Genomic DNA, 24,707 nt, shown 5'->3' on the forward strand with positions numbered 1-24,707 from the left:
CACGGGTGGAAAAGCATGTACATCTTGAACTTCAGCATTGAGCCAGTGAGGGAGGAAAACAGGCAGGCTTTGTTCACCTCTCTGTGTCTGTGTGTGTGTCTGCGTAGGTTGTAGCCCTTGCCCTATGTTTCGTTAATAGCAGCCTCATACTAAAGGAAATGCTAAAGAATGCACTTTAGCAGACCAAAAGTAATTTCAGATGGACAGTCTGAGAGTGTAAATTTGAAAAAACATTGGATAAAATACTAAATGTAATAAAGTAGTGTGTGTTCCAAAGAGAAAAACATTACCATTAAAATGCCTACTAAAGGGAGAACCTGTGTGGCTCAGTCAGTTAAGTGTCCCACTCTGTTTTGGCTCAGGTCATGATTTCACGGTTCGTGAGATCGAGCCCCACATCGGGAATCTCTCTCTCCCTTTCTCCCTGCCCCTCTCCCACTCATGTGCTTGCTCTCTGTCTCAAAATAAACATCTTTTAAAATGCCTTTTAAAAGTAATGCATAAGTTGGGAGAACATAAATGGTGTTAAATTGCACTGGGATTCTTCTTAAGGAATTTGGTGCAGATTAACTTTTTTCCATTCATATATAGTTACATACAGTGTTATATTAGTTCCAGGTGTACAACATACTAATTCGACCATTGTATACATTACTCAGTGCTCATCACAATAAGTGAACTCTTTTTTTTTTAAGTTTATTTATTTATTTTGAGAGAGAGAACATGTGCACGTGGGGCAGAGAAAGAGAGAGAGAGAGAGAGAGAAAATCTCAAGGAGGCTCTGCACTGTCAGTGTGGAGCCCAACTCGGGGCTTGATCCCACAAACGGTGAGATCATGGCCTGAGGCAAAGTCAAGGGTTGGATGCTCAACCGACTGAGCCACCCAGGCACCCAATAAGGGAACTCTTAATCTGAACTCTTAAAGCTGAAAATAAAGAAGATAGAAAATGTGTACCAAACAAATTCTAACCACAGGCAAATTGGTTTTGGTGTCTTATTATGAGACAAAATAGAAAATATTAAATTACATAAAAAAGATCATGATGACCAAAGTTTTAATTCAGGGATTAACCAAGAAATTAAAAAGGAAATTAAAAAGTACATAGAAGCCAATGAAAATGAAACCACGACAGTCCCAAACCTCTGGGACACAGCAAAGGCTGTCATAACAGGGAAGTATATAGCAACCCAGGCCTTCCTAAAGAAGGAAGAAAGGTCTCAGATACACAACCTAACCTTACACCTAAAACAGCTAGACAAAGAAGAGCAGACAAAGCCCAACACCAGCAGAAAAAGGGAAATAATAAAGATTAGAGCAAAATTCAATGATATTGAAATCATAAAAACAGAAGAACAGATCAATGAAATCAGGAGCTGGTTCTTTGAAAGAATTAACAAAATTGATAAACACCTAACCATTTTGATCAAAAAGAAAAAGGAAAGGACTCAAATAAATAAAATCACAAATGAAAGAGGGGAGATCACAACCAACACAGCAGAAATACAAACATTAATAAGAGAATATTATGAGCAATGATATGCCAACAAATTAGGCAATCTGTAAGAAATGGACAAATTTCTGGAAACATATCAACTACCAAAACTAAAACAGGAAGAAATAGAAAATTTGAACAGACTCATAACCAGCAAAGAAATTGAATTAGTAATCAAAAGTCTCCCAAAAAACAAGAGTCCTAGCCTGGACGGCTTTCCAGGGGAATTCTACCAAACATTTAAAGAAGAGTTAACACCTATTCTCTTGAAGCTGTTCCAAAAAATAGAAATGGAAGGAAAATTTCCAAACTCATTCTGCGAGGCCAGCACTTCATTACCCTGATTCCAAAACAAAGACCCCACTAAAAAGGAGAGCTACAGACCGATTTCCCTGATGACCATGGATGCAAAAATTCTCAACAAGATACTAGCAAACCAGATCCAATAATACATTTAAAGAATTATTCATCACAATCAAGTGGGATTTATTCCTGTGATGCAGAGCTGGTTCAATGTCCACAAATAAATCATGGTGATACATGACATTAATAAAAGAAAGGATAAGAAGCACAAGATTCTCTCAATAGATGCAGAGAAAGCATTTGACAAAATACAGCATGGTTTCTTTTTAAAATTTTTTTAATGTTTATTTCTGAGAGAGAGACAGAGCGTGAGTGGGGGAGGGGCAGAGAGAGAGGGAGACACAGAATCTGAAGCAGGCTCCAGGCTCTGAGCTATCATCACAGAGCCCGACGCAGGGCTCAAACTCACAGAACGCGAGATCATGACCTGAGCCGAAGTCGGACGCTCAACCGACTGAGCCACCCAGGTGCCCCCAAAATACAAAATACTTTCTTGATAAAAACCCTCAAGAATATAGGGATGGAAGGATCATACCTCAAGCTTATAAAGCCCATATATGAAAGACCCACAGCTAATATCATCCTCAACAGGGAAAAACAGAACTTTCCCCCAAGGTCAGCAGAAGTCTCCCACTATTGCATGAGGGTCACAAAATTCTCTGGCACAAAACTTGTCGGAGATACAAAGCAAAGTTGACAACTGTGAGGACAGAAAACTTCCCTGCTCCCCCACAATGAGACCAAAAAGAACAAAGTAGCAAGCACTAGAACTCTGCCAGAGGAGAGGCAGGAGCCTACAGAGAGCCTGGCTGGGTTGTGCAGGCACACAGGAAGGCCAGACACTAAGAGTGGAGTAGGAACATTGAAGAAAAAACCTCCATGACCCTGCAGAAACATAGAACAACACAGGAGTAATGTAAACCAGTGAGGGACTAAAGGCACAAACAACAAAGCAACAACAAAGCCCAAACCCAGGGGCACCTGCTGGCTCAGTGGAGCAGGGGACTGTTGATCTCAGGTCAGAGTTGAAGCCCCATGTTAGGTGCAGAGCCTACTTAAAAAAAAAAAAAAAAAAAAAAAAAAAAAAAAAAAAATCTCGGGCTCCTGAGTAGCTGCATCATTAAGCATCTGACTTTGGCTCAGTTCATGATCTTACAGTTCATGAGTTCAAGCTCTGCATTGGATGAGCTCAAGCCCCACTTCTTTCTCTCTTTCTCCCTCACTCTCTCTCCCTGTGCCCCTCCTGGGATTCTCTCTTTCTGTCTCTGCCCTCGCTCACTTGTGCCCTTTCTGTGTCTCTCAAAAACAAAAACAAAACCAAAAACTCAATTCCTGGTGATTAACCACACACACGCCCCAGTTGCCTAGCAGAATAGGCATCCCCATTTCCTGGCATAAGTCCTATTTGCCTCACTAACCACCATTGTAAACATAAAGTTTAGCATTCAGTCAAAAATTAACAAACACCAAAAAAGTGAGGAAAGATGCTGTCAAGGGACAAAGCAGGCAGCAGACACAGACCCAGAGGTGACTCACACACTGGAACTCTCGTGCAGATGCTTTAAGTGGCTGTGACTAACGTATTAAAGGTTCTAGGGGGAAGGGAGGTAGGTACACATGCTGCAGCCTCTTTCTGCTGGAGGAGAGTCCCAGGCAGCTGGATGCTACATGCTGCCCTCACAAGGTGTCAACGCCTGTCCTGGGGTCCCAGGCAGCACACCAACAGAAAAGCCACAACTGATGGGGTCATGTTCAGACAAGCTATTGCTACATATTGGAAAAAAGGGATACCAGGTAGAGATTAAAGTGAACTCCTATCAAATATCATATATAAAATTTAGTGCCAAATTACTGTGATTAAAGATTAAATATGAAATAAAATATATAAAGCTTCTGAGAGATTATATAAAAATATTTTCTAACCTCAGGGTAAGGAAATAGTTCTTAGAGCACATGGAACATGATCGAAAGAGGAGAAAAATAATGAATTTTACTATATCAAAATTATAAACTTGTCTTTGTATCAAAACATGATTAAAACAAGGAAAAAGGCATGATGTGAGAGCATATTTAGAACACGTACAAGAAGGACTCATATTGGGGCACCTGGGTGGCTCAGTCAGTTGGGCTCTGTGCTGTCAGTGTGGAGCCTGCTTGGGATTCGCTCTTTCCCTCTCTCCCCCTCCCCCACTCACACTGTCTCTGTCTCTGTCAAAATAAATGAATAAACTTTAAAAAAAAGAAGAAGGACTCATATTCACAGTACATAAATAGGGGTGCCTGGGTGGCTCAGTTGGGGTTGAGCCTCCGGCTCTTGATTTCCACTCAGGTCACGATCCCAGGGTCGTATGTTGGACTCTGTGCTGGGCATGGAGCATAGAGAGGCTCACTCTCTCTCTCTCTCTGCCCCTCCCCCACCTCTCTCCCATCTCTCTCAAAATAAATAATCACTTTTTTTTTTAAAGCAATGGAATACAGTTACATATTCCTCAGAAAGACACAGGTTTAACAGTGGGGGATGCCAGGCATTGGTAATGGTGTGCAGCGGTGGGAGCCCCTCCCGCAGTGCCTTTGGGGTGTGAGTGGGTGCAGTCTCTTGAGGAAATGTCCTGCCATCATCGGATAGGTTGAACATGAACAGACCCTACAAGCCAGTAATTTCCCTTCCAGATACATGCCCTCGAGAGAAGCCTGCACGTGTGCATCAGGAGACATGCAGAAGTATACAGAGATCATCATTGTTTTTAAAAGCCCCAAACTGAAAACACCTAAATGTGGAATATCCATGTGCCGCTGTTCAGCAAGGAAAATGAACAAACTGCAGCTACACACATCATCATAGATGATTCTAAACAATATAATTTGGGGCAAAATAAGGCAAATCACAGCACAAGCACAACAAGTCAGGAGGAGTTAAGATGACAGATGAGTGAGGAGACCCTGGACTTGTCCCTCAAACTCGGCTAGATCAACATCAAACCATTGTGAACACCTAGGAAATCGATCTGAGGATTCACACAATGATCTGCATAGTTTGAGGGAGAGAACGCAGCAGATGCATGGTGCTGAGAGGTGAACTGGGGGGCGAGAAGAGTCAGGGTGCTTCAGAGGGGAGGCAGTCTTTTTTGCCGAGAGGAGAGAGAGAGAGAGAGAGCAGTGCCTCGGGTTTTTGCAGGAAAACACTTGCCCCAAAAGCAAATAGAAAGAGTGAAAACACTCTCTGGGGACTGGACAAGAAAATGTTCCCCAGAACCATTGATGGGGGAAAAAGGAGAGGGTTTCAATACCACTAGGTTTTTATAAACAACAGTGTGCCAAGTGTGACGTTTCAGAGGTCAGCACCTCGGAAATAAAGCTTTAAAAAAAAAACCATTAATAATAGTAGGAGGCTTTAATACCCCACTCACAGCAATGGACAGATCATCTAAGCAGACACTCAACAAGGAAACAATGGCTTTGAATGACACCCTGGACAAGATGGACTTAACAAAAATATTCAGAACATTTCATCATAAAACAGCAGAATATACATTCTTTTCGAGGGCACATTGGACATTCTCCAGAACAGATCACACACTGGGTGACAAATCAGCCCTCAACAAGTACAAAAAGATGGCGATTTTACCATACATATTTTCAGATCACAACAATGTGAAACTTGAAGTCAACCACAAGAAAAAGGTTGGAAAGCCCTCAAACCCATGGAGGTTAAAGAACATCCCACTAAAGAATGAATGGGTTAACCAGGAAATTAAAGAAGAAATTTAAAAAATACATGGAAGAAAATGAAAATGAAAACACAACAGTCCAAAACCTTTGTAATGTAGCAAAGGCAGTCCTAAGAGGGAAGTATATTGCAATCCAGGCCTATCTCAAGAAGCTAGAAAGGTCCAAAATACACAACCTAAACTTACACCTAAAGGAGATAGAAAAGGAAAGGCAAATAAAGCCAAAAGCCAGCAGAAAAAGGGAACTAATAAAGATTAGAGCAGAAATAAATGACACACAAACAAACAAAAAAGAGTAGAACAGATCAATGAAACTAAGAGCTGGTTCTTTGAAAGAATTAACAAAATTGGTAAACCACTAGCCAGACTTATCAAAAAGAAAAGAGAAAGGATCCAAATAGATAAAATCACAAATGAAAGAGGAGAGATGACCACCAACACCACAGAAATACAATCATAAGAGAATACTACGAAAATTTATATGCCAACCAACTGAGCAATCAGGAAGAAATGGACAAATTCCTAGAAACTCACAAACTATCAAAACTGAAACAGGAAGAAATACAAAATTTGAACAGACCCATAACCAGCAAAGAAATTGAAAAGGAAAACTTTGAAACTCATTCTATGAAGTCAGCATTACCTTGGGGATTCCAAAACCAAGGACCTCACTAAAAAGAATTACAGGCCAGTATCCCTGATGAACATGAATGCAAAAGTTCTCAACAATATATTAGCAAACCAAAGTCAGTACATTAAAAGAATTATTCACCATGAGCAAGTGAAATTTATTCCTTGGCTACAGCACTGGTTCAATATTTGCAAATCAATCAATGTGATACATGACTATAATAAAAGAAAGGATAAGAACCATATGATCCCATCAATAGTTGCAGAAAGAGCATTTGACAAAATACAGCATCCATTCCTGATAAAAATCCTCAAAAAGGAGGGATAGGTGGACCTCAAGATCATAAAAACCATATACAAAAGACCCACAGCTAATCTCCTTAATGGGATAAAACTGAGAGCCTTTCCCCTATGATCAGGAATAAGACAAGGATGTCCACTCTCACCATTACTATTTAACATAGTACTGGAAGTCTTAGCCTCAGCAATCTGACAACAAAAAGAAAAAGCATGCTAATCAGCATGGAAAAAGTCAAACTCACTATTTGCAGATGACATGATACTCTGTGTGGAAAACCCAAGAGACTCCACCAAAAAGGTGCTAGAATTAACATATAAGTTCAGCAAAGTCACAGGATATAAAATCAGCGTGCAGAAATCTCTTGCATTTCTCACCAATAATGAAGCAGCAGAAAAAGTAATCAAGGAATTGATCCCATTTGCAATTGCACCAAAAACAATAAGATACCTACAAATAAACCTAACTAAAGCAGTAGAAGATAAAGAGGCGCCTGGGTGGCTCAGTCGGTTAAGTGTCCGTGGTTCAGTCAGTTAAGCATCCATCTTCGGCTAAGGTCACGATCTCACTGTTCATGGGCTCAAGCCCCACATCGGTCTCTGTGCTGACAGCTCAGCGCCTGGAGCCTGCTTCGGATTCTGTGTCTCCCTGTCTCTCTGCCCCTCCCCTGCTCATGCTATGTCTTTGTGTCTCAAAAATAGACATTAAAAAAATTTTTTTAATAAAAATAAAACATTAAATAAAAACAGAAGTAAAAGATCTATACTCTGAAAACTATAGAAAGTGTATGAAAGAAATTGAAGTGGACACAAAGAAATGGAAACGCATTTCATGCGCATGGATTGGAAGAACAAGCATTGTTAAAATGTCTATACTACCCAAAGCAATCTGTGTATTTAATGCAGTTCCCATTAAAATACCACCAGTATTTTTCACAGAGCTAGAACTAACAATCCTAAAATTCGTATGGAACCGCAAAAGATCCTGGATAGCCAAAGCAATCCTGAAAAAGAAAAACTGGAGGCATCACGATTCCTGATTTCAAGCTGTATTACAAAGCTGTAGTCATCAAGACAGTATGGTACTGGCATAAAAACAGACACATAAATCAGTGGAACAGAAGAGAAAACCCAGAAATGGACCCACAACTGTATGGTCAACTCATCTTTGACAAAGCAGGAAAGAATATCCAGTGAAATATAGACAATATTTTCAGCAAATAGTGTTGGGAAAACTGGACAGCAACATGCAGAATGAACTGGACCACTTTCTTACATCATATACAAAAATAAATTCAAAATGGACGAAAGCCCTAAATGGAAGGCAGGAAACCATCAAAATCCTAGAGAAGGACACAGGCAGCAACCTCTTTGACCTCAGCTGGGGCACCTTCTCACTAGACAACATTGCTGAAGGCAGGGGAAACAAAAGCAAACATGAACTATTGGACTTCATCAAGATAAAAACTTCCACACAGCGAAGGAAACAATTAGCAAAACCAAAAGGCACCCTACAGGATAAGAGAAGATACCTGCAAATGAGGTATATGATAAAGTGTTAGTATCCAAAATCTATAAAGAATTTCTCAAACTCAACACCCAAAAAACTAACAACCTAGTTAAGAAATGGGCAGAAGACATGAATAGACATTTTTCAAAGGGGACATCCAGAAGGCTAACAGACATGAAATAATATTCAACATCACTCATCATCAAGGAAATACAAATCAAAACCACAATGAGATACCATCTCACACCGGTCAGAATGCCTAAATTAACAACACAAGAAACAACACATGTTGGCAAGGATGCGGAGAAAGGGAAACACTCTTGCACCGCTGGTGGGAATGCAAACTGGTGTGGCCACTGTGAAAAACAGTATGACGATTCCTCAAGAAACTAAAAATAAAACTACCCTACGATCCAGCAATTGCACTATTAGGTATTCACCCAAAGGATACAAAAATATAGATTTGAAGGTGTACATGCACCCTGATGTTTATAGCAGCATTATCTACAATAACCGAACTATGGAGAGAGCCCAAGTGTCCATCAACTGATGAATGAATAAAGAAGATGGGTGTATATATTCAATGGAATAATACTCAGGCATCAAAGAGAATTAACTCTTGCCATTTGCAATGATGTGGATGGAACTAGAATGTATTATGCTAAGTGAAATAAGTCAATCAGAGAAAGATAAACAGCATATGATTTCAGTCGTATGTGGAATTTAAGAAACAAAACATGAACATATGGGAAGGTGGAGGGGAGAGAAGAGAGGGAAACAAATCACCAGAGACCCTTAAATATGGAGAACAAACTGAGGGCTGATGGAGGGGAGGTGGGTGGGGGATGGGCTAGATGGGTGATGAGTATTAAGGAGGGCACTTGTGATGAGCACTGGGTGCTATATGTAAGTGATGAATCATTGAATTCTACCCCAGGAAACTACATTGCACTGTAAATGAATCAAAATTTAAATTTAAAAAATAATAAAAATTCAGAATGAAAATCAGGTCAGTTTTACTTATTTGAAGTTCAGAAACAGGTAAAACAAGCAATATGATATGCATGTATACTCATGTGCTATAATTATGCAGACACAAAGCCCATGTAATCGGTCACCTCTGTGGGCAAGGAAAGGAAGTGCAATCCCCAGAGAGACATGGAGATGGGAGCTCTGGGAAGTTCCTAAAATAGTGATAATGTGCACATTTCTCAGTCTAGGTCATTACATAGACATTAGCTTCATTATAATTAATTGCAATATGTATATATGCTCTATATGTTTTTTGTGTTAATTTCAAAATTAAAATTTAAAAATAAAATATTAATAAGAGTGCCTGGTGGGCAACTCTTGGTTTTGGCTCAGGTCATGATCTCGAGGTTCATGAGATTGAGCCCCACATTGGGCTCCACACTGACAGTGTGGAGCCTGCTTGGGATTCTCTCTCTCCCTCTCTCTCTGCATCTCCCCTGCTCATGCACAAGTTCTCCCTCTCTCTCTCTCTCTCAAAAATAAATAAACTTTAAATAATAATAATATATTAATAAAAAGCAGGGAGCTACAACCCTAGAAGCAATATATAACTAAGGCTGTAAGATGTCCAATTATGAAGATCAAGAGTAAAAAACTCAGGTCAGTTTTTTTAGAGGGTTTTTTCCTATTAGATACTTCGACATACTTAAATGCTTCACATAAAGGATTCTGCTTGAAGGTTGTTTTTTTTTTCTTTTGCCCAGACCCTTGCTTTTATATGGACCAAAGCTTAAGCACTGAAAAGGCATGAGTTGACAAATTATTCAACTTTTATGCCTTAATAGCTAAATAAACATCTCTTCTTTCCTGAGATATCAAAGAATCAAATTTCCCTTTTGTTTTACAAAAGAAAAGGGGCTCCTGGGTGGCTCAGTCAGTTGAGTGTCCGACTTCGGCTTAGGCCATGATCTCATGGTTCATGGGTTCCAGCCCCACATCAAGCTCTGCACTGACAGCACTGAGCCTGCTTGGGATTCTCTCTCTCTCTCTCTCTCTCTCTCTCTCTCTGCCCCTCCCTCGTTCATGCCCTGGCTCACTCTCTCTCTTGATTGCTCTCTCTCGCTCTCTCAAAATAAATAAATAAACTTTAAAAAGTAATAAAAGTACTGTATTTTTTAAAAAGGAAGAAAAGGGGCGCCTGGGTGGCGCAGTCGGTTGGGCGTCTGACTTCAGCCAGGTCACGATCTCGCAGTCCGTGAGTTCGAGCCCCGCGTCAGGCTCTGGGCTGATGGCTCAGAGCCTGGAGCCTGTTTCCGATTCTGTGTCTCCCTCTCTCTCTGCCCCTCCCCCGTTCATGTTCTGTCTCTCTCTGTCCCAAAAATAAATAAATGTTGAAAAAAAAAATTTTAAAAAAATAAATAAATAAATAAAAAGGAAGAAAAAAAAGACAAGAAAACCCAGCATTTGAAGGAAGATTGTTATAGAATAGTCAAAGTATTAGGAATTTCTTTTTATCAACATTAATTTTATATAATTGTTTTTCATCAAATTACTTCTATTTCCTAACCTAATACAAGTCTAAAGACTGTTTCTGGTGACCAAAGAAGAAAGTCTGTTCCCCACATTGAGTATTTGACACCAGAACTTAACATTTGATTCTTCTCTGTCAGCATACGTAACTGAATTATTTTTGTGTCATGGTATAATTATTTCAGATGTACAAGAAACCATTTGCAAAAATCCATCCATCAAAAATACCTTACGAATAATACCATTTCTGGTAAGTACTTTAAGAAGATTTTATTTTTCTCATTTTAGGAAATGTCATGATTTTGTGTGTAAGAATCCTGTATTGAAATTAATTTTTCTTGATATTGGCTTTTAGGGAGTTTTTCTCCCAGTCAACTTTCAATGATGAGACGTTTTGTTAGAATCAGCAAATATCCTCTCATTTAAAACAATCAAAATATATAGGATGCCTGGGTGGCTCAATCACTTAGGCATCCGGCTTCAGCTCAGGTCATGATTTCAAGAGTTCTGGCCCCACGTAGAGCTCTGGAGCCTGCTTTGGATCCTGTGTCTCCCTCTCTCTGCCTTCTCCTACTTGCACTTACTCTCTTTCTCTGTCTCTCTCAAAAACAAATAAACATTTTTTTAAAAATTAAAAAAAAATCAAAATATAAAGTTTTTTCCATCCAAAGTATTTCATCATCCATGGGAACAGAAACTGATATCATTGCACTACTGATCTGTAGTATATGGGTATGTAGCCTAACTGGAAAATTATTGGTTATTTTACCTTGGTAATGATCCCACCCTTGCCCATCTCCCTTTTGTGTTTTCAAAGTTCAAAACTAGACATCATTATTTGGAATTTTGTTTTTGTTTTTTGCCTTGACACTGGATTCTGGTAAAGATACACATATAAGTGGCAATTTAGTGCATTAAGGAATTTTCAGTCTAACAGGGAGAAAGAACACACATGGATAGTGTATACAAATTACCATAATATGAATTAAGACTATGTGAGGCACCTGGACTCTTACTATCCTCAACTTAGGTGTTCGACAAAGAAATGCATTGTTAGAGGGGTGCCTGGGCAGCTCAGTCTGTTAAGCGTCCAACTTTGGTTCAGGTCATGATCTCCCAGTTCGTGGGTTCGAGTCCCGCATCGAGCCCTCTGCTGACAGCTCAGAGCCTGGAGCCTGCTTCAGATTCTGTGTCTCCCTTCTGTCTACCCCTCCATCATTCACACTCTGTCTCTTTCTCTCTCAAATATAAATAAACATTAAAATTTTTTCTAAAAAAAAAAAAAGTGTTTTCTTAGAGAATTCATTGGATGCTTGCTCAATTGTTTTTCATCACATACCCTCAGTTCTGTAATCTTGACAGGAAAAAGTACAACGACACAAGTATACTTCATTTCTTATTATTTGCTCTTACATAAACAAAGTTACACATTTCCTGCCCACATTTTAGATTTTTGCTGTGTCCTGAGTGTGGTAGTAAAGAAGAAGAAAGAGGCTGCCCCTGCCTTCATGAAGCTTCTTATTTCGGTCTCTGCAAATGGTTCTCAGAAACAGCCTTTTTGGTGTGGCATTGTTGATGCAGTGACCGTTGTACAGGAGTCTTTTGGCAACTGTCACTTTGACTCCTGATCTATTTTCTTCTATAATTTCTATAATTCTCAAAAATTATGTATCTCTCTGGAAACTTCACAACAAGAGTGAAGTTTATATATTAATCCACCATGCTGCACCCCCCACATGTGTGTTTTATTACTGTTTTTTGTGTTTCCCCCCATTCTGTCACTCCTTGTGTTTTCTTCTCCCACAGTGTTTGGTGGTGTTGCTTTGGGTTTTTCCTCTTAGGAAAAGAAATGGACTGGCATATTCACTCCTGTTGAGATACTTGGCTTGAATTTTAAAAGATAATTTTTCACTTTTAAAAATTATTTTTTGAAAAATTTTAATGTTTATTCTTTGAGAAGGAGAGAGAGAGAGCACAAGCAGGGGAAGGGCAGAGAGAGGGAGACACAGAATCCGAAGCAGGCTCCAGGCTCTGAGCTATCAGCACAGAGCCCAATGTGGGGCTCAAACTCATGAACCATGAGATCATGACCTGAGCCAAAGTCAGAGGCTTAACTGAGCCACCCAGGTGCCCCTCATTTCTAAAAAGTATTTTAAAAGACTTAAAACCATTTAAATCATTTAAAAACAATTTCTGGGAAGAAGTATAGTGAATTTCTAAAAGTGGGATTTTAGACACTTGTAACATGAGCAAAAGAAATAATTTTGAGCAGGTTCTCTCAGGTGGCAGGCAGTCAGCTTCCACCACTCAGAGCAAGTGCTGTTGTAAGATTTCAGAGGAACAAAATTTGGCCCATCCCTTCCTGTATCCCTTCACTGATTGATTAGTCATAATCATCTTAATGGTACTGTCATCTATCCTCTAGTGTACCTGTGAGGGCTTCTAGAGAGAAGAACCAGTGTAAAGTATTTAGAACAGTGCCTATAACACAACACATGCTAGACACCATTGGGTTGCATTATCATTAGTGCCACTATTGTGATCATCTTATCCATTTACATCGTCTCAAAAAAAAGGTTGCATCGTTTCAGAAAAAGGTAACATTCCTGAAACTACTTAAGTGAAATACACATGCAAAGCATAACTTCCTTGTAAATAATAGGAATCATAACAATTTGTAACAATTCATAGTCCCACCTACCTCTCTTTTTACACTATGAATCTTCCTTCCAGCCAAAGAAATTTAATGCGTTGTCCTTCAAGTCTGCAGTACTCAGTATGCTGTCATGTTCTTCTCATTGTTTGTTCATGTTCACCCCAGCTCCAAACTGCACCAGCTATACTTTTGCTCTACCTTCCTAATCCAACCTATCTAAGCACCAACTTAATGTCACTTCCCCCATGAATCTCTCCATGACCAATCCAGCTTATGATGACCACATTCTCCTCTGAACTTAATTACTGTAGTACCACTGGTTTTATACTTCTACTCCATAGGTATTTTTGTGGGTTGTCTTTTTACATGAGTGATCTTCTTTGGAACTATATTCTTGAGGCTGTTTTTCCATTTACCTGTCTACTTCATAGAAACTAGCACATACTACATACTTGAAAATATTGGTTGAGACTTTATGATTTTTTTATACCTGGTTTTTAAATATATGATGTACCTTTTTCGGGCTACAATAAAATTAGGTGATGTATTTGAACTGGAAACGTTTTTAATATTCTGAAGCAAGATTTTATGCCCCATAAAATACCACTGTTTTCTTGCAAAGCCCCTTGGTGAATGCTAAATGTCAATTAATACTCTTTAATGGCACCCAAATTTTGTTGAGATATATTTAGAAAGAAGAATGGAAGCACACTTAGGGATTCCTACCACTGAAAAGTACTGTCCCAAATTATTTCACACACGTTATCTTGTTTAATATTCTAAGCGAAGGACATCAAGGAATTTTCTCAAGTCTCACAAATATTCAGTGGCAGAGCCAAGATTCAGTTTCCCAAGTTTCCCCCCAAAACTCTTCTACCTCTTTTAATTCTTACTTCAGTTGATGACACCATTCTCCAGACTTCCCAGACAGAAATGTGTATCTCATCCAGGCTTCTCCTTCTCCCATGCCCACAGGCAATATGTCCTCCTGATAATACACCTCAAATCCATCCACTATCTTCATTCCTACTGTTAGTGCCTTTGTTTAAGAATTTATCATGTTTCAGGCGGCAAGGATGGATGAAGCAGAGCAGCGAATCAGCGATATAGAGTACAGACTTATGGAGAATAATGAAGCAGAAAAAAAAGAGGGAGACCAAAGCAAAAAAAGAGCATGATATAAGAATCAGAGAACTCAGTGACTGATTGAAAAGGAATATCATCAGAACCATAGGGGTCCCAGAAGATGAAAAGAGAGAAAAAGGGGTAGAAGATTTATGGGAGCAAACCATAGCGAAAAAGTTTCTTAACCTAGGGAAAGACGCAGACATCAAAATCCAGGAAGCACAGAGAATTCCCATTAGATTCAACAAAAACCAGTCATCAACAAGGCATATCATAATCATATTCACAAAATACTCAGGCAAGGAAACAATCATGAAAGCGGCAAGGGGAAAAAAGTCCTTAACCTACAAGGGAAGACATATCAGGTTTGCAGCACACCTATCCACAGAAACTTGGCAGGCCAGAAAGGAGTGGCAGGATATATTCAATGTGCTGAATAGGAAAAATATGCAGCCAAGAAATTTTTATCCAGCAAGGCTTTCATTTAAAATACAAGGAGAGATACAAAGTTTCCAGGCAAACAAAAATTAGAGCAGGTTCATGACCACTAAACCAGCCCTGCAAGAAATTTTAAGGGGGACTCTCTGAAGGGAGAAAAGGCAGAAAAAAACAAAACAAAACAAAACCCAAAGCAACAAATACTGAAAGGACCAGAGAGCACCACCATAAACTCCAACTCTACAAGTAACATAATGGCAATAAATTCATACCTTTCAGTACTCACTCTAAATGTCAATGGACTAAACGCTCCAATCAAAAGACATAGAGTAACAGAATGGATAAGAAAACAAGATCCGTCTATATGCTATTTATAAGAGACATATTTTAGACCTAAAGACACCTTCAGATTGAAAGTAAGGGGGTGGAGAACCATCTATTATGTTAATGGTCGCCAAAGAAAGCTGGAGTAGCCATACTTATATCAGACAATCTAGATTTTAAAATAAAGACTGTAACAAGAGATGAAGAAGGGCTTTATATCATAACTCAGGAGTCTATCCACCAAAAAGATCTAACATTTGTAAACATTTATCCTCCAAACGTGGGACACCCAAATATATAAATCAATCACAAACATAAAGAAACTCATTGATAATAATACCATAATAGTAGGGGACTTCAACACCCCACTTAGAGCAATGGACAGGTTATCTAAATAGAAAATCAACAAGCAAACAATTGCTTTGAATGATACACTAGACCAGATGGATTTAACAAATATATACAGAACATTTCATCCTAAAGCAGCAGAATACACATTCTTCTCCAGTGCACAAGGAAGATATCTAGAATATCTGGACACTGGGACACAAATCAGCCCTCAACAAGTACAAAAAGATGGATCATACCATGCATATTTTCAGACCACAATGCTATGAAACTCGAAATCAACCACAAGAAAAAATTTGGAAAGATAACAAATACTTGGAGACTAAAGAACATCCTACTAAGGAATGAATGGGCTAACCAAGAAGTTAAAGAGGAAATCAAAAAGTACATGGAAGCCAATGAAAATGACAACACCAAAACCTCTGGGACACAGCAAAGGCAGTCATAAGAGGGAAGTGTATAGCAATCCAGTCTTTCCTAAAGAAGGAGGAAAGGTCCCAGATACACAACCTAACCTTACACCTTAAAGAGCTGGAAGAAGAACAGCAAATAAAACCCAAAACCAACAGAAGACAGGAAATAATGAAGATTAGAGCAGAAATCAATGCTATCAAAACCAAAGAAAAGAAAAAAAAAATCAGTAGGAAAGATCAGTGAAACTAGGAGCTGGTTCTTTGAAAGAATTGACAAAATTGATAAACACCTAACCATTTTGATCAAAAAGATAAAGGAAAGGACCCAAATAAATAAAATCACAAATGAAAGAGGGGAGATCACAACCAACACAGCAGAAATAAAAACAATAAGAGAATATTATTAGCAATTATACACTAATAAAATGGGCAATCTGGAAGAAATGGACAGACTCCTAGAAACATGTAAACTACCAAAATTGAAACAAGAATAAATAGAAAATTTGAACAGGCCCATAGCCAGTAGAGGAATCGAATTAGTAATCAAAATCTCCCAAAAAACAAGAGTCCAGGGCTGGATGCCATTCCAGGGGAATTCTGCCAAACATTTAAGAAAGAGTTAACACCTATTCTCTTGAAGCTGCTCCAAAAAATAGAAATGGAAGGAAAACTTCCAAATTCCTTCTTCAGAAGGCCAGCATTTCATTACCCTGATTCCAAAACAGGACAAAGACCCCAATAAAAAAGAGAACTATAGACGAATTTCCCTGATGAACATGGATGCAAAAATCCTCAACAAGATACTAGCTGACCAGATTCAACAATACATTAAAAGAATTATTCACCACAATCAAGTGGGATTTACACCTGAGATGCAGGGCTGGTTCAATATCTGCAAAACAACCACTGTGATAAATCAATAAAAGAAAGGATAAGAACCACAAGATTCTCTCAATAGATGCAGAGAAAGCATTTGACAAAATACAACATCCTTTCTTGATAAAAACCCTCAAGAAAGTAGGGATAGAAAGATCATACCTCAAGATCATAAAAGTCATATATTAAAGACACATCACTAATATCATCCTCAATAGGGAAAAACCGAGAGCTTTCCCCCTAAGGTCAGGAACAAGACAGGGATGTCCACTCTCACCACTGTTATCCGACATAGTATTGGAAGTCCTAGCCTCAGCAATCAGACAACACAAAGGAATAAAAGGCATCCAGATCAGCCAGGAGGAGGTCAAACTTTCACTCTTCACAGATGACATGATACTCTATATGGAAAACCCAAAAGATTCCACAAAAAAAACTGCTACAACTGATCCATGAATTCAGCAAACTCACAGGATATAAAATCAATGCACAGAAATAAATTGCATTCCTATACACCAATAATGAAGCAACGGAAAGAGAAATCAAGGAATTAATGCCATTTAGAATTGTACCAAGAACCATAAAATACCTAGGAATAAACCTAACCAAAGAGGTAAACATCTACACACTGAAAACTATATAAAGCTTATGAACGAAATTGAAAAAGACAAAAAATTTAAAAATATTCCATGCTTCTGGGTTGGAAGAACAAATATTGTTAAAATGTCGATACTACCCAAAGCAATCTACGTATTCAATGCAATCTGTATCAAAATAATACCAGCATTCTTCACGGAGCTAGAACAATCAGTCCTAAAATTTGTATGGAAAAAATTTGTACAGAAAGACCCCGAATAGCCAAAGCAATCTTGAAAAGGTAAACCAAAGCTGGAGGCATCACAATCCTGGACTTCAAGATGTATTACGAAGCTGTAATCACCCAGACAGTATAATATTGGCACAAAAACAGACACTCAGATAAATGGAACAGAATAGAGAACCCAGAAATGGACCCACAAACATATGGCCAACAAATCTTTGACAAAGCAGGGAAGAATACCCAATGAAAAATAGACAATCTCTTCAGCAAATAGTGTCGAGAAAACAGGACGGTGAAGTTCAGAATGAACCTGGACCACTTTCTTACACCATACACAAAAAGAAACTCAAAATGGATGAAAGACCTAAACATAACACAGAAAGCCATCAAAATTCTAGAGAAGAAAGGAGGCAAAAACCTCTTTGACCTTGGCTAGAGCAACTTCTTAACACATCTCCAGAGACAAGGGAAACAAAAGCAAAAATGAACTATTGGGACCTCATCAAGATAAAAACCTTCTGCACAGTGAAGGAAACAATCAGCAAAACTAAAAGGCAACCAATGAAATAGGAGAAGATATTTGCAAACGACATATATAAAGGGTTAGTATCCAAAATCTACAAATAACTGATCAAACTTAACACCCAAAAAACAAATAATCCAGTGAACAAATGGGCAAAAGACATGAATAGACGCTTCTCCAAAGAAGACATCCAGATGGCCAACCAACACATGAAAAAATGTTCAACTTCACTCATCATCAGGGAAATACAAATTAAAACCACAATGAGATACTACCTCACACCTGTCAGAATGGTTAACATTAACAACTCAGGCAACAACAGATGTTGGCAAGGATGTAGAGAAAGAGGATCTCTTTTGCACTCCTGGTGGGAATGCAAACTGGTACAGCCACTCTGGAAAACAGTATGGAGGTTCCTCAAAAAATTAAAAATAGAACTACCCTATGACCCAGAAATTGCACTACTAGGTATTTATCCAAGGGATACAGGTGTGCTGTTTCAAACAATAACCAAAGTATGGAAAGAGCCCAGATGTCCATCGTTGGATGAACGGATAAAGAAGATGTGATATATATATACAATGGAGTATTACTCGGCAATCAAAAAGAATGAAATCTTGCCATTTGCAACTATGTGGGTAGAACTAGAGGGTATTATGCTAAGCAAAATTAGTCAAAGAAAGACAAGTATCATATGTCTCAATTCATATGAGGACTTTAAGATACAAAACAGATGAACATAAGGGAAGGGAAGCAATCATATAAAAACAGGAAGGGATGCAAAACATAAGAGACTTGTAAATATGGAGAGCAAACAGGGTTACTGGAGGGGTTGTGGGAGGGGGGGATGGGCTAAATGGGTAAGGGGCATTCAGGAATCGACTTCTGAAATATTGTTGCACTATATGCCAGCTAACTTGGATGTAAATTTAAAAATATTAATTAATTAATCAAAAATTGGTTTCTATAAATAAAAACATCGAGTAAACATTAAATTTATTCTATAAATAAAAAACATTTAAAAAAAAAAAAGAAGAAGAAGAATGTGTCATGTCTCACCTGAAGAGATGTGATCTGTCCAGGGTATCTTTCACACCATCAGCCCAGAGTAATCTTTGTAAACCAAGAATATGAACATATCACTCTCCTGTGTCAACACTTACCTGTCACCTAAAAGATGAATTAAAACTCCAGAGAACTGCATTCACGACCTTCCCATCTGCACCTCTGGTTGCTCCCCAGCTTGTAAGTTATATACATTTGAGCGACAGGTAGGTCTCCCTGGAGCTCCCTGTCCTTCCAGGGCCCACACTGCCTTCCCCTCATCCCCTGCCTCACAGGACTTGTCCTTTTACATACTTCTCCCCTACTCATTCTTTCAGGCTTCATTTCACTGCCATTCCCTCTAGGAAGGCTTATTCAGCCCAAGTTTTATCCTGTCAAAGTTTAGAACTTCCTCTTTTTGGCAACCATAGCAGCCTGATTTTTTTCTTTTCATAGAAGTTATCATACTGGTCTCCTTTTTTTCTTTCCTTTTCTTTTTTTAATTTTTTTTTAATGTTTATTTTTGAGACAGAGAGCACGAGCAGGAGAGGGGCAGAGAGAGAGGGAGACACAGAATCTGAAGCAATCTCCAGGCTCTGAGCCATCAGCACAGAGCCCGATACAGAGCTGGGACTCACGAACCGTGAGATCATGACCTGAGCTGAAGTCGGCGCTTAACCAACTGAGCCCCCTGGGCACCCTCTTTTTCTTCATTGAACAGATATTGCCTGGGTTTTCACTGTGTCAGACACACAGTGCCTGTGTGTGAGGGCTGGGACTAGAAAGAAGAAAACACTTTCCTGCCTTCAAGTCTCTTGCATTCTAATAGAGACGACATGCAAACACTGTCCTCTCAGAGGCTTGTCCCAGGGCGTCCTGAAGACACCAGCCATGGCTTTTCAGTGTAAAAACTATGACTCTTAGAAGCAGAATTTTTATTTTGGAATATTTACTTTTTTTTAAATAAATTTTATGAATTTATGAATTTAATGAATTTTTACCTAATGCCCTCTCAAGCAACTTCTTTAACCCAATATATGTTGCTAAACTACACCTAGGGTGTTACATGAGTTGCTGGAGCTTCCCTTAGAAAATAAAATTGCTAAATTGTGACTATTTACACACCAGATTATGATAAAAGGCACCTGCTAATCACCTTTTCCAATAGCAAAGGGTGAAGATTATGAATTATTATCATTGGTATGATGCTTTATGTGAAGTGGTACTCATTATGTTGAGGTTGATGTATATGTAGCACTTGAGAATTTGAATTATGAATTTAGTGTTATTAACATCCATAATCTGTGAATCTGCCTATGAATACTACAGTAAAATAGTGTTCTGAAATTATGTTACAGAACAGCCAGCCAAGGACCAGTCTATCTCCTGATGTTGGATCCAGAGTGCAGAGAAAATACTGATGAAGAATAACAGTAACTATTAAATGGAATCATTATTTTTGATAATCTCCTGTAAATATATCCTAGATTTCTGCATTTGTTAATAATTTAAAATACTATAACCATAAAATAAAGGTAAATCATAACATGGGTAATGGAGATAAATTGACTAGTTTACATTTATGCTACAAGTTTATTATGTATTTTATTGATACATTTTTAGTGAATGGAAGTGCTTCATTGTTTTTAATGGGCATGCTTCTGAAAATAAATTCATTATATTTAAAAATACAACAGGATATTTTGTTATTAAAATTATGTATTAGCTATAGTTGTGAAGCTTTGTTTTTCTAAAATTCCTAATAAATTCTATTAAATTTTGGTACAGTGGTGTAAAAAGTTTATGATTTTTTTAAGTCTATTTATTTATTTTGAGGGAGAGAGTGGGGGAAGGGCAGAGAGAGAGAGCAAAAGAGAGAATCCCAAGCAGGTTCCAAGCTGTCAGCACAGAGTCGATGTGGGGCTTGAACCCACCAACTGTGAGATCATGACCTGAGCTGAAGTCAAGAGTCAGATGCTTAACCGACTAAGCCACCCAGGCATCCCTAAAAAGTTTATGATCAGTCAGTAATATCCCACATATATAGTAAAGCTATTTGTTTAAGACTTTGAAGGATCTCTGTACTTTGGAGTCATTGCCAAGGGATGTTAAGAAAACCAAAAGAGGGGCAAGGATCTCTCTCTGACACTCTCTCTCTGCCCCTCCCCCGACTCGTGCTCATGCGCTCTCTCTCTGAAAATAAATAAATAAATAAATATTTAAATAAGGAAACAAGAAAACCAGAGAAACCCCTTGTATGATCATGAAACTTCATGTGACTATCAAAGTTTTTTCATAGAATTATGATAATCGCATATGTCTTTTTATTTTCAATCAACCTTTCTACTTCAGGCTCTCTTCTGGATTGCTTCAGGCTGAGTTTCTGACCTCTCACACCAGTAAGGCTGACAGCATGGCATTTGTAGAGCATGGTGAGATGGCCAGAGTAAAAATCTCTCGTACCAGGCCTGTCTTACAGGTCCTCAGAGCTTTGCCCTTGGCCCCTGGAGAGAATGTGCGCAAGGTTCCGCCCCCTGAGGCCTCCTGCCCAGCTGGCGGCCTGTTTGCCACCTTTCCCTCAGGGCACCGGTTCCCCCAGCCAGCACCGCACCCTGGGCTCAGCATGCCTTTCCTGTCCCACTGCCATCCACCAGAGTCCCCCCAAACACTGCTGAGGTTGACTTCCTCGAGTGCTTCCTAAGAATCCTCTCTACTACCGCTGGTATAAATTATGTGCCTCCCTGACTGTAGTTACTTGTGTGGACGTACCTCTCTTGTGGATAGAGAGCTCCTGACAGTCAGAGGTGGTCATTCGCATCGGTGGCCTTAGGAATTAAAGCGGGGACCCAGAGGCAAATCAACATAACGAACGTAGGGGAAAATAATTCAACCGTTCCCTTTATCAAGCCCCTACTACGTGCTAGGTGCTGCTCCAGATATTAGGAACACAATAAAAAACAAAAGTAATTATATTCTTGTCTCATGGAATTTACATTTTAGCAGGGAATACAGATTTTCAACATAAGAATATGCCAGCAGTTATAAAGCATGCTGAATGAAAACCCGAGCGCAGTAAGGGGGCACAGTGCTGGCAGGGCGATTTCAGACAACAGGTAGAGTGGCCAGAGAAGGTCTCGGAGAAGGTGACGTTTGCGCAAATATCCACGTAAAGTGAAGGGGGCCTTGGTGGGAGTGGGAGGAGAGCTCAGCCAGCGGGCAGGAAAGGGGGGTTTTTGTCGCATGTGTCTGGTCCGTGGTCCACATCTAGAAAACAAGGGTCTAGAACATAACCTTAGCTGCACATTGAACTTACACGGGAAACAAGGTGCGGTTTGGGCATTTCCATTTTTTTAAATCTCCCCAAAAGAATTGTAATAAGCAGACAAGGTTAAGAAACAGTGATGTGGAAGCAACAATGAGAAACCAGAAGGTCACCCCCCTTCCTGCTCTCCCAGCGGCTTTGTTGTCCCCAGCCCAGACATGCACATGTGAGTGGGCGTTGGTACATCAGTGTGAGGACACTGTGACTTCAAGCTCTGTGAACACAGGGACACAAATGACATTCTGCATTTTGAAAAAACCTTCAGACTTCACCGAAAGAATGCTGTTAAGAGAATGAAGAGGAGAGAAGAGCCTCCCGGGCCTGGAGGAGACAGAGAGCAGGTGGCAAACACCATCCTTCCTGGGTCCCTACCCGGAGGCCCCGGCCCTTTGGTCGTTACTCCATTCAACAAGCCCACCCGGAGCCCCTGCTCCGGCCCTCAGAGCTTCCTTGTATTCAGGATTGATCTAGGAAGAGGTTCAAATAGAGAACTCTAAATACAGATGCAAATAAATTAGAATTTATAACTGTGCTCTCAAATCTGAATTGTTAATGAAATTATAAAATGGACATTCCCAAAATGGGCATTTTACCTCCTCGGGTGAAGGTAGTGATGAAAACAGCACGAGGTGGAGGTGAGTGGTCCTGGGAGAATAAGGCAGGATTCACTGCACATGTGGGTGTTTGACAAGCGGGCCTGTTGGCAGCCGCGGGGCTTGGGCGGCTATGCCTATGTGCGTTTCTTCCCTCGCGTTTCCAGAAGAGAGAAGACAGGACTCAGTCCCAGGGACAAGGGATGCTTCAGCCAGATCTAAGAGGACTGTCCACGTATTTAGAGAAATACTCCTTTCCCAGGAGTGGTTTTGGCCGAGGGTGCGCATCCAGGAATACCTACCATTACAGTACATGGATTGTTATTTGCTCCAGGCAGGCAGCCAAAACACATATTCTCCTCTCCCTTTACAGGTTAGAGTTCAGAGACTCAGAGACGTTACTCCCATCCAGAGTCACACAGCTGGCCGGTGGCAGATTGAGATTCAAACCCAGGTCTGTCTGGCTGCAGCACCCATGTTCTTTCTGCTACATATGGCGGCTACTGGATGAAATAAGGGAGAAGAGAAAAATGAAAAAACAAAGATTGGGGCGCCTGGGGGGCTCGATCAGGTAAGCGTCCGACTTCAGCTCAGGTCATGATCTCGCGGTTGGTGAGTTCGGACCCCGCGTCAGGCTCTGTGCTGATGGCTCAGCGCCTGGAGCCTGCTTCCGATTCTGTGTCTCCCTCTCTCTCTGCCCCTCCCCGGCTTGCACTCTGTCTGTCTCAAAAATAAATACGCATTTAACAAAAGAAAAAGAAGAAGAAAAGGAAAAATGAAGATCAATGGGAAGACATGACTGAAAGAGAAAACATTTTGTACTTTCCTGTTTTTGGGGGTAGAAGCATAGGTTTCAGGAAGGCAACAGAAAATTTCAGGCTCAGGTTTTAAAAAATAGAAAGCTGCATGTCACTTCTAGCAAATAATTGGGGCATTTTTTTATGCTATCAAGATACAATTTTGTGAATTGGGATTTTTTTTTAATTTTTTAACATTTTTATTCATTTCTTGAGAGACAGACAGAGTGCAAGCAGGGGAGGGGCAGAAAGAGAGGGAGACACAGAATCTGAAGCAGGCTCCAGGCTCCGAGCTGTCAGCACAGAGCCCAACCCAGGGCTCAAACCCACAGCCATGAGATTGTGACCTGAGCTAAAGTCGAACGCTCCACCAAATGAGCCACCCAGGCGCCCCTAATTGGGATATTATTTTTATTTTTTTTTCCAACATTTTTTATTTTTATTTTTGGGACAGAGAGAGACAGAGCATGAACGGGGGAGGGGCAGAGAGAGAGGGAGACACAGAATCGGAAACAGGCTCCAGGCTCCGAGCCATCAGCCCAGAGCCCGACGCGGGGCTCGAACCCACGGACCGTGAGATCGTGACCTGGCTGAAGTCGGACGCTTAACCGACTGCGCCACCCAGGCGCCCCGGGATATTATTTTTAAAGGGCATTCCCGTGGGGCAAGCAAGCCAAAGAGTTGTGCCGTGTTTTTTGTGAAGCATTCCAAGCACCTCAAACTCTATTTCATTAATTAGAAAGGCAAGAAAGCATAGTCACGTGCTGCTGTAGCCACACTGAGCAGCAAGCTGTGTGCCAAGCCAGTGTCATGGTTAATAATCCCCAACCCTAGTACCTGTTATCTGCATACCAAAGGATGTCTCTACAAACAAAGGATAGTTGAAAATAGTTTTAAAGATTTG

General features: G+C 39.9%; 1 protein-coding gene across 6 annotated transcripts in view; it reads left to right on the forward strand.

Annotated features, from left to right (window-relative positions):
* Positions 1-22,018, forward strand: part of CEP126 (centrosomal protein 126) — a 104,303-nt gene extending 82,285 nt beyond the window's left edge. For 3 of the 6 annotated variants that reach the window (XM_042903931.1, XM_042903932.1, XM_042903933.1), the window contains exons 9-10: positions 10,710-10,774; positions 20,450-20,774. In XM_042903931.1, coding sequence (XP_042759865.1) covers positions 10,710-10,774; positions 20,450-20,512 — 128 coding nt within the window. In that variant the 3' untranslated portion in view covers positions 20,513-20,774. Of the gene's footprint in view, positions 1-10,709; positions 10,775-20,449; positions 20,777-21,443 lie in introns of those variants that run through there. The other 3 variants (XM_042903934.1, XR_006193386.1, XM_042903935.1) reach the window with 3 other exon arrangements.
* The last annotated feature ends 2,689 nt before the right edge of the window (positions 22,019-24,707 follow it).

This window comes from Panthera leo, chromosome D1 (assembly GCF_018350215.1).
Source record: "Panthera leo isolate Ple1 chromosome D1, P.leo_Ple1_pat1.1, whole genome shotgun sequence".
NCBI classification, from domain to species: Eukaryota; Metazoa; Chordata; class Mammalia; order Carnivora; family Felidae; genus Panthera; species Panthera leo.